The sequence below is a fragment of the Gracilinanus agilis genome, chromosome 6 (assembly GCF_016433145.1).
Source record: "Gracilinanus agilis isolate LMUSP501 chromosome 6, AgileGrace, whole genome shotgun sequence".
Classification (NCBI taxonomy): Eukaryota; Metazoa; Chordata; class Mammalia; order Didelphimorphia; family Didelphidae; genus Gracilinanus; species Gracilinanus agilis.
The window spans coordinates 298812279-298823054 of record NC_058135.1 but is presented as its reverse complement, the minus strand read 5'-3'; the positions used below and the strand labels follow the sequence as shown (position 1 = coordinate 298823054).

Below are 10776 nucleotides of genomic sequence, written 5' to 3'. Positions count from 1 at the left end.
TGAGCCTTTGGCCCTATAGGAGGTGTTTCTGCTCCCCTGGGGGGGTTCCTGGAGCCTCCTTTGCCTGCAGAGGGCAGTCCAGGCTCCCCAGGGCCCACCCTGGACCCTCCCTGTTGCCCTACGGAGGACCGAGCCACACGTGATGCACAACGGCCTCGTGGGGACTGTCCAGTGGCCTCTCCTCACCCCATCCCCCTCGCTACCACTCAGCACGCACAGGGTGGAAGGACTCCTCCATTGTGGAAGAGCCTGTGGGCACTTACGGGATGGGGGGGTCCATCCCCCTTCACTCCTCCCGGCCAAAGGTTGGCAATGCCAGCTTTGGGGGGGGGGCTGGGGCGTGGGAAGGCAGCGGTCTCCCCCAAGGCCAGAGGCTTCCACAGGCCGAGCCCACTCTCCCAAGAGCGCCCCCAGGCCTCCCACCCGCACCCCTGCCCCTCTCTAATGGAAGCACATCCGGGAAGGCAGCCCGGGGCCGGAGCCGCCAGAGTCCCTGCTGGCTCTCTTCCTCTCTGCGGCCTGGAGATTGCCGGGAGGCTGTCCCGACTCCAGGCCAGCCGCCTCTCGTGGGCTATGTGGACTGCGTGAGGAACACCATCCGGCTGGAGAAGAAGAGGTCCGCCGCGTAGGCCAGGAGGTTGACGTAGGTGAGGACTGTCGCTCCCACCGCCGCGCTCTTCCACCGACCTCTGGAACGGGGTGACTTGAAGATGAAGATGGGCCACGTGATGGCGGCTGACAGGTAGAGCAGTGAAGCAAAGCCCGTGAGGGCCACGAGGACGCGATCCACGGGCCACGGCAGGGAGCCCAGACACTGACCTATGGTGAGCCCGATGATCAGCAGGGCCATCCCAAAGCAGAGGCAGAACACAGCCATGCACCATTGGCACCCTGGGTTCTCGGCATACATGTGGTCCACATCCACCAGGGCCAGGATCACACACGCCACGTAGGCTTCAAACACCTTCAGCAAGCCAGGCACGGTGGACAGGAAGCCCCGGAGCTGCCCCGGCCTGGCCCGAGTCAGCCCCACCTCCACCGCATAAGTCACGAAACACACACAGGACAGGGCCGTGGCCGTGGCTGCCGCCGTGTGGGACCAGCCGCTCGGGGCCTCTGGTACGAAGATGCTGGGATACATGATGGACGCGGTGAAGGTCAGCAAGGTGGCTAGCATGGCTGCCGCCGAAGTGAAGTCCTCCCAGGACAGCGGCAGCTGCGGCCCCAAGCCCAGGAGCTCCAGCACCAAGATGGCCAGCGACAGCAAGAAACAGAGACACCAGGAGCACAAACACCACACCCCGAATGGGGAGCCCAAGCTGGGGCCTGAGGCAGCCAGGCTGAAGGTGACACAGCACAGGACCACCTGGAGCAGCCGGAGGAGGCCCACCAGGGAGACGAGGGCCCGGGGCACCAGCGTCAGCTCCGGCATGGTGCCCACTTCTTCAGCTGCTGGGATCTTTCAGGGAACCCTGGGACCTTCCCCACCCTCCGAGGAGCCATACAGTCACCAAAGGACAAAGGACAAAGGAGAGGGCCCAAGAGGAAGTGGCAGAGCCAGGTGTAGGTGGGTGGAGCTGGGTGAATAATTTACCTGGGAGAGAAAGGAGAGGAGGGCAATGGAGCTTTGAGGCCAGATCCTGACCTCACCTGGGAACGGTCCCTCTCCGAAGTGCTCAGTCCCTTGGATCATCCCGCCTGGGAACAGTCTCTCCCTTAGGCGATCCCTCTTGAGAATGTTCAGCCTCTTGGGAAGTCTCTCCTAGGAGTGGGCGGTCCCACAAGTGGTCTCTCAAATAGTCAGGCCCGGGATACTCCCTCCTGGGAGCAGCCGCTTCTGGGGACAGCCCTGGGGATGATTGGATTCGAAGAAAGGGACCAGAAAAACAAGCCACCTGACCCCGAGTCATCATGAGGAGAACCCGATCTAAGGACAGGCACCAACTGGGTAATCATTGCCTGAGAGGCGTTAATGCCTGCCCCTCCCATTTGCCTCTGGGCTCTGCTCCTGTTTACCTGGCAGGTGCAGGGAGGGGCAGGGCTAGTCAGTGCCAGGGGACTTCTCCCACTGTGGGTACCTCCTGAATCCCTCCAATTGTTCTGCCTGCGAACCCATGAACCCATACATTCCTCACCTCGAGCGCGTCTACCTTGAGAAACAGAACCTGAGAATCAGGACAAGGGAGCCAGGGCTCTTCTGGCCACCACACTTCTGGCCAGATCTGGGACTCTGGGAAGAACTTGGGGGCTTCTCTACACTGTGGGGAGTAAAGGAAAGGAAGGACAATGATTGGCTTAGCAGGGAAGGAGGAGTTCAGCCAGGGGCTAGACTCCCTGGGGGAGGCCTCCACGCAAAGGGAGAAACTTCTAAGAGGAAAGGATGCTTAAGGTTAGATGGTCTCCATCCCTCCTATTCCAGGGACCCAATGGGTGCTCCATAGCTTGTTGTTCAGTCCCAGACAAGCCTACTAATCCTATGTCGGGGGATTCCGGAGTGCTCGAGGGTTTCATGAAACATCTTGTCAAGAGCCCTAAGCAGACATCAGGGGAAGACAGAGAAAGGTGAGCTTGCTTCTGTTATCTCACTGGTGAGTCAGCTCCCAGGGAGGAAGTTCCCTCTCCCCAAGCCAAGGGGCAGCTAGCTGTTAGAGGGCTGAGGAAGCTTAAAGATGTGTCGAAGACAGGAACCATCTTTCAGATCTGAGCCCTGGCCCTCTGCCCACTATGGTCCCTGTCCTTGAGGCTCTACTTTCAGCCTTCAGCCGGAATCCCAGAGGTCTTCTGTCTCCATTGCAGGAGGTAGGTCCCCAGGCATTGCCTTCTGGTTGCTGTGATAATGAGATTAAATCTACCCTGCCCATCTTTAGATTTAATCACCAAAGGTGAAAACATCTCCACTCAACTCACAAGTTGGGTGGTCTGTGACCCATGTGACCTAGAATGAGTAACAAATCAGAATTGACTGACTGCCTCCTGGGCAGTCCTAAGCGGCTGTTGTGGCTGGACACGTAAACCTAAGAGGAAGGCACAGGAAGTGACACAAAAGAGGTCCCTTTTAAAAGAGACCTCAGTCAGCTGGGATCTCTCTTGTGGTTTGTGAACAGGACCTGAAGGAGCCCTGAAGCTGGTGAGACTGTTCTTAAATCTTTCCTTTAGAATTCCACGTGGTGAGTGTAAAGACTGAATCTTCCTGAACTTCTCTTAAGGAACTTTCCTTAATTCAAAGAGATTCTGTGACTGAAGCTTTTGCTTTATTTGCCTCAGGGCCCTTTGGCCCTCTTGGCCTCTGGCCCTCCAAGTTTCTGGCCTTGGGATCGAGGCTGGATTTCCCTCGGCTGAGGGTTAATTAGATCTACCTGGATTAAACTAGCGGGTTGGAGCAAATAGCCTACTGTGTTAGATTACTTATCCTATCTTATCTTCTCTCTTATTTCCTTATTTCTTCTTCCTCTTCTCTTATTGTAAATAAATTTTCCATAAAAGTCATTTTACCTTGAGGTTATTCTTTAACTGGGGACAGATGATTGTTCAATCTCCTGGCGACCAAACCCTTTAATATTTACCAATCAAAACCCCTTTTTACCATTACGTCGCCTTCTGGCATCTCCTTTATCCCCACCGAGGACACAGGAGGTGGACAGTGCCATCAGCGGTGACCACCCTGGACAGGTTCCCTGACTAGGAAGACTGTAGACCTGCCTGCTGGCACTCTCCACAGCGCCCAATGTCCCACTGCTCGATGGCCTGCTTCCTGTCCAGCAGAAGAGCCTGACAACCCTGTTCCCAGAAATGTGTGTGTGTGCCAATCCATCCCCTCCAAGGATGTACCACATGAAGATGAGACCCGCCTCTGGATTGGCCGCTGAGCCTGAACTGAGTGCTGGCACAAAGCCGGGAGCCACTCTCCTTCCCAGAGGCACTTGAGCGGGGAGCCAAAGGCTGCTCGAAGCCCCTGGCAGGGAAAGATGTTGTTGTCCTTGACTCCTGCCAGCTCCCTGCCCTGTGCCCATGAAGGAAAGTCCTGCTGTTGGGGCGGGGCTTGAGGTGAGCCCCCTGGGTTCGGGATGGAAGCCTCCCTAACTTAGCTTACACATAAAAAGAGAAAGTTAATCACTTGGAAGTCCCATTGAGTTTGGCTAGGAGGACAGCCTAGAAGGGGAAAGTGCCTCCTCCGCGGGGGTGCTCTGGGGCTTTTACACTCTTACATAGGCAGGGGCTCCATGACCAGGAATGACGTTGGGCAGGACCTGGGGGGATGTTTGTTATCTGACAGGGCTTTGGGTCCTGAAGACACGGGGGCGACCCTCATAGTCTAGGGGGCAGCGAGTGGGCATCTTGGACACAACCAGGTGGTATCGAAGCCTAGCCTGGAGGGGCCTCTGTGTGTCCATCTCCAAGCCGAGGGGCATATTTCTCTCAGGGGTCTCTGCTTCTCCTCAGCATTCACGAGGAATGCAAGGAAGCAAAGGAGCTGTCCTGCTCCCAGTTTGGCCTGAAGCACTGCTAGAATTTGGGCTGTGCTAGGGGAACCCGGAGTCCCATGCAGCCACTCTTCCTGCTCTTCAGGGAAGGGGGATTGGACTAGGGCTGGTTTTGTCCAGTCGTGTCTCTGCGGGACTCCATGGACCGGAACTATCCAAGGGGTTTCCTCGGCAAGGATCCCGGAAGAGTTGGGCATTTCCTTCTCTGGTGGATCCATCTAGGAAGTGTCTGAGGCTGAATTTGAACTCAGGACTTCCTGCCTCCAGACCCAGCACTCTATCCACTGAGCCACCGAGTCACATCCTTGGCTATCTGGTGGCCATTCAAGGAGCACCAACACCTCCCATGACACAGCCTTTCCAGGACTGGCTGCACCTTCACTCAGTCCAACTGAGTGGGGCAGAGGTTTGGCGCAAGAGACAATGAGATCAGAGTACGACAATAGAGCAAAGCTTTAATGGAGGGAAGAAGAAGAGGGAGTCCCATTGGGTGAGGGAATGGAAGAAAGAGTCAGCAAGGGGGAGCCCAAAGCCAAGAGAGTTGACTATGGAGGCCCCCGTGGGGAGAACAAGGGGGAGCCCTAAGATCTTAGAGCATCAGGGGGTTGGATGTTGGCAACCCTGTCGTGTGCTGGCCTGTTGCCGCGTTAGGGTCCCCACGTTTGCCTCTAGGCTCACGGGTCGATGTGAGGGAAGTTGGAATAAGTCTCACTCCCCATCACCACTCACAGGTTCTTTCCTTGCCTCCATGGCTCAGGAACCTCCCTCGATTGACAGTTCATTCTCTGCATATCTCCTAACCAATCACAATCCCTGTAGCTGTTGTCTCCAGCCCCCCGGGGGGGGGGGCTGCCCTCCCTTCCTGGCACATGATTCTTCTCTTCTCCCACACTCATGCCCTCACCCCAGGAGACAAGGACATTCATGTCGCTACTCCTCCAGATACTCCACCCACTCGGTTCCCGTGACCTGCCCATCCACTCCTCCTCGGCCGCGTGGAGACGGGCATTCCTTTGACCATGCTGTCACTCCCGAGGGCATCAACTCCACGTTCAAGAGCTCTGAAGTCCCCTTAGCCGACCATCCTCTGCTTTCCTAAGTCGGGAGCCCTGTTCCTGGTCCTCACCAGGATCTCCAGTCCTTGATCCTTCAGTTCTGTGCCAGGCGGTGGATGGCCCCTGCTTGAGCCACTTTCTTCTTTGTTCCATCTCAGCCCCTTGGGGAAGTGATTCAGCTGAGCACTGACTCCTTCTCCTCAGCCCCTCACCTCTTGTCATCCCCGACTGGGCCCAGCCAAGCCTCAGCCTTAAGGAGCTCTCGCCATCCTTACTTTGGCTCCATCACATAGGTGTTGCTGAAGAAAGATGGAGAATTCAGGAAGCCATCCTAACTGTTCTGGTCCACACATTCCACTGGCCCAACTGCTGCCAGGCAATCCTGCTCTTCCTTGTCATCTTCCTCTCCCACCTGCCCCAGCTCTTGGACACCTTCTCATCTCTCCTCTGCTGCCCCTTGGCTCTCCCCAGCACCCTCGCCCTGCTTCAGATTTTACAGAAAAAAATGGAAGCTATTCTCGCCATGCTCCCTCTTCTCCCACCCCCAAGGGCCTTCTGCCCCTCTCTTTTCCTGCAGCCCTGGCTGACATGATGAGGTGGCCTTGCTCCTTACCAAGGCTGCCTCTTCTGCCTGGCCATCTGGCTCCGTGTCATCCCCTCCAACAATTCAGCCCTTGATTTGTCCCCTCGCCCTCCCTGCTACTCAGTTTCTTCCTACTGCCTTACAATCTCTGCTAGCCCCTGTAAGAAGGGGGAGCGATGGTTGGAGTGTGTTCTGGTAACACCCCCCCCCCATTGAATGGTTGTGGGCCAGAGCTATGTGATAATGAGATTAAATCTACCCTGCCCATCTTTAATCACCAAAGGTGCAAACATCTCCACTTAACTCACAAGTGGGGAGGTCTGTAACCCACATGTGTTAGAGTGAGTGTCGAATCAGAATTGACTGCGTGCCTCCTGGGCAGTCCTAAAAAGAGCATCTGTTGTGATTGGACACGTAAACTAAGAGGAAGGCACAAGAAGTGTTGCAAAAGAGGCTCCTTTTAAAAGAGAAAGTTGAGTGAGCTGAGAGTTCTCTTCTGGTTCTTGCCTGAATGTGGAGGCGCTCTGGACCTGGGACCCTGAGACTGCTCTTAAATCTCTCGGAACTACACGTGCTGAGTGCAGAAGGCTGACTCCTTTAACCTCCCAGGAGGTACTAGCCTCCGGGAGGCTCCCTTGACTGGGAGAAGCCCTTGTGGCTAAACCCCTTGTTAATTGATTTTTAGGCTCTGGCTGGGCCTCTGGAGCCCTGCCTGAGCAAAGCCCAGACTTGACTACAATCTCTTCCTCTACCCTCTTCTCATCTCTCTCTCCTACATTTTGTAAATAAACCACTAAAATCATTTTGGGGATTGATCATTGTTCCGTTCTCTGGCGACCAAACCTTTTACTATTCGCCCAGTAAAACAGCAGCCCTCCTTACTGGGGAGACGCCTGGGGTTGCTGCCCGAGGGGAGGCCCCCCTCTGTGGCAAGTTAGGGATGAGAAGTTCGAGGGTGATGCTGCCGCGCAAAGGAGCCTCCGCGCTCCCCTGAGGCAGACGGCGGCTCAAAGCGGAGGGCGGCCCGCCTTCCCCTCACAGGCCACGAGGGCAAAGGCTAGCAGGCGAAGGGGGTGAGGCGGCGCCCTAGACCCAGGCATTCCTTCAGAGAGTGTGTCTGTGCCCAAGTGCGGACATGGAGGACCAGAGCAAGGTTGGTAGCCCCCAAATGGCTGCTCGGGCTCTCCTCCGGGCAAAGGAGTAACGGCAGAACACGTGGCTGCTGTGGTCTTCCCAAAAGTCTCAGGAAAACTCCGTGGATTCGCTTGAAAGCCCCCTGCCCCGGCTGGCTGTGCCCCGGCTGGCTGTGCCCCGGCTTCCCCAAGAGGCTTCCCGGAATCCCTGCCCCCCCCAGGCCAACTGACACTCTCTCTCCCTGGGCGGGACTTAGGCCAGCAGCAGCTGTAGGCTGGCTTAACTCTTGCCACGTCTTGGCCAGTGGCTCTGGCCCTGCCCGCCTTCTGCCTCTCCTCTCAGTGCCGCCTCTCTGCACTCGCCACATCTCCTGGCCTCTGCTGGCTCCCTCTGCAGCCTTCCCCGCCGTGCCCGCCCCCTTCAAATCGCTGCTCTCCTGGGCTAGCCCGTCCTTCGGGGCCTCCCTCGGCACGTGGCCAAAGCTTGCCCTTAGTCTGGCCAAGCAGGCCCACAGCCACAGCCCTTCCTGGTTGCTGTTCGCAGCCCCGCCCGCCACCCCGCCGCTCCCTTGGCGGTCTCTCGCCCTCCAGAACCAAGATGGTGCCGAAGCCTGTGGATTTCACCCTCCACCATCTGTCAAATATGCTGCCCCTCCCCCCCCCCACTGCCCCTGCCTGCTGAATGCTGGTTTGAAAACTGACCTTCTGCCTTGGAAGCCACACTAAGGATCCGCTGGAAAGGCAGAAGATCAATAGGGGCCGGCCAGGGGGGTAAGTGACTCGGCCAGGGTCCCACAGCTAGGAAGCATCTGAGGCCACTTTGACCGCAGGGCCTCCTGTCTCCAGGCCTGGGGCGCTATCCACTGCGCTTCCGAGCTGAATCCAGGATGAGCCAGATGGGCCAGGCACAGCCCTTAAGGAGCTGCCAGTCTGATGAGGCCAGGAGAGAAAGGCGGAGGTGCCCGGCCCCGGCTCCCGCCCAAATGGAGGCTTTAAGGCCCTTCGTCAGCCCCCCGCCGGAGCCTCTCTGGGCATCTTCTCTGGCCGTGCCCCACACCTAGAACCAGACCTGGCAAGTCTGGGAGCCAGCAGGCAGGGAGCTCCCTCGGGGAGGAAGGCCTGCCGGGTGCGCCCCAAGGGAGACGCTCGAACTCCTCCCACAAGGGAAAGCTCCTGCGCTCTTCCCAGAGGGAGGGAGAACCGCCAGAAGCAGCTTTCCTCCATCCATCCATGGGGGACGTGATCGGCACCATCTACTGTGGGGGGAAAGAGGCCCCCAAGCTCTGGATGCGAGGCTTGCCCGGGCCCACAGAGCCAACGGCGGAGACGAGATCCCGTGATCTAAGTGGCAGCAGAGTGGAGGTCAGAGGAGGCTGCGCAGGCGAGAGCCAGTCTTGGCTCTCCCTCCCCCCAGGGAAGCCCCTCGAAGGCTCCGGGGGAAGCCATGGAGGTTGCCGGCTTGTCCTGTGTCTGCCCGGCAGCAACATCAAGGGGGGTCGGCCTCCTCCATCTTCTCTCTGGAAGCCGGGAGCCAGGAGCACCCAAAGGACCTCCGAGGGGGAGGCGCCAACCCGAGTCCTGCGGGGGGCCCCGGGAGGGCCTCTCGCTTGGAGCCCTGAGAAGGTTGGAGCTTCCTCAGCTCTCCCCGCTCCATGCAGGGCGTGTGAGGAGAGAGGCAGCCTTTGGGCCCCCCGCTTCTGGCCTGGGCCTGGGCCTGGGCCTGGGCCTGGGCCTGGAGCTGTTCCTTCAGCAGGGAGCCTGGGGGCGGGGCGGGCCTTTGTCTTTCATTGGCCTCCTGTGCTGGCTAACTTGCATCTCCGGAGTTGGAGTGGCCACCAGAGGGCAGCAGAGCACCGACGAGCCTGCTGGGCGGGGTCTGGCCACCAGAGGGCAGCAGAGCACAAGGCCAAAGGCAGGCCGATTGGGTCTTCTCGCCGCCCACCCCGCCAACCAGGGACTGTCCACCCTGGAGGAGAGGCAGGCCGACAAGCAGGCGGGGCCTCCCCGGGACCCTTTGGGAATCGGCCTCGCGGGGAGGGGCGGGGTGGCCAAGGAGCACAAAGGGAAGCCCCCTTGGCCAGGACGGCCCTTCAGACCCTGGAGCACGGCTCTCCTCCGTCCCGCTGTCCGTCCATTGGCTCCCCCCCTCCCGTCTCCTCCAAGGGAGCCACCGCCAGGGTCGCTTGTGGGCCGAGTAGCCAGAAGGAAACCGGGCCCTCCCCCCCAGGGGTGCCTTGGCCTGGCTGCCCCTCACTCCCAGGATTCCTGGTTGCTGTCACAGCCCACCAGCACAGTACTGCAGGGGGGCAGGCAGCCAAATCTGACCTCAGACGCTTGCTAGCCCGGTGACCCTGGGCAAGTCACTGCACTCTTTTTGCCTCCATTTCCTCATCTGTCAGATGAGCTGGAAAAGGCAACAGCAAAGCACTGCAGTCTCTTTGCCAAGAACCTCCCCCCACCCAGTCCCCGGGAGCCCCCACGCTGGGCAACAAAAAGGAGCCACTTGCTTGACTGACTTCCCTTTTTCCAGCTCTTCCAAGTAACCCTTTGGCACATATAGCAAGCAATCAGTGAATCAACATCTGTTAAGCCCCTACTGCGTGCCAGGCTCTGGGGATATAAACAACAGCCAGACACCAAGCAAGCTCTCAGCAGGGCAAATAATCATTGATAACTAAGAGCAGAAAGCAGGGCTTCCTGGAGGAGGAGGCGCCAGGCACAACAGCTTTCCAGAGATGGAGGAGAGACGGCCAGAGAAATAGCCAGAGCCCAGCCCTGGGGTGCCCGGAGGCCACGTCCCTGGCTCAGACGGTACTACTTGGGCAGTGAGGCATGAGAAGCCCGGAAAGGGGGGGGGGGCTTGGAATGCCAAGCGGCATTTCCTAGTTGGTCCGAGAGCCTAGAGGGAGCCATTAGGGATGGCGAGGAGGGCCGCCATGCTCAGACCTGCACTTCAGCAGAATCGTTTTGGAGAGGGAAGAGACTGAGGCAGGCAGAGGCTGCGGCAATGGGCCAGCTGTGGGGTGAGGAGGATCTGAACGGGGGCAGAGGCAGCACCGAGGAAATCTCCAGCCCGTAAAAGGCTTTAGCGGCATCTTGACAGCGAGAACAAAATGACGTTTTTGGAATCTTTCCCTTTTGTCTTAGAATCCATACTGTGTGTTGGCTCCCAGGCAAAGGGAGTGAAGTGACTTGCCCAGGGTCACCTGGCTAGGAAGCATCTAAGCGCACATTTGAACCCAGGACTACGTGTCTCAAGGCCGGACTCTCAATCCACCAAGCTGCCACCCAGCTGCCCCGAGTCCAAAACGACTCTTATATGGAACCTGAGGAACTAGGAGGATAGGGGAACCCTCTCTAGTAATAGAAACTGTAGGAAGAGGGGAAGGTTTGAAAAGGAGTTTCCCGTTAGCCGGGCAGCACAGTGAATGGAGTGCCAGGTCTGCAGTTGGCAGGGCCATTAGTGGCTCCTCGTTTCCTTTCGGTCTTCTCATTTCTTATCCATCTCTGGCAGTGGCATCTCT

General features: G+C 58.2%; 1 protein-coding gene across 1 annotated transcript; it reads right to left on the bottom strand.

Annotated features, from left to right (window-relative positions):
- Nucleotides 1–571: 571 nt before the first annotated feature.
- Nucleotides 572–1432, bottom strand: LOC123252863 (myeloid-associated differentiation marker-like). Its single transcript, XM_044682096.1, has one exon. It carries the CDS (start codon nucleotides 1430–1432, stop codon nucleotides 572–574), a length of 861 nt encoding a protein of 286 aa, XP_044538031.1.
- Between the last annotated feature and the right edge of the window lie 9344 nt (nucleotides 1433–10776).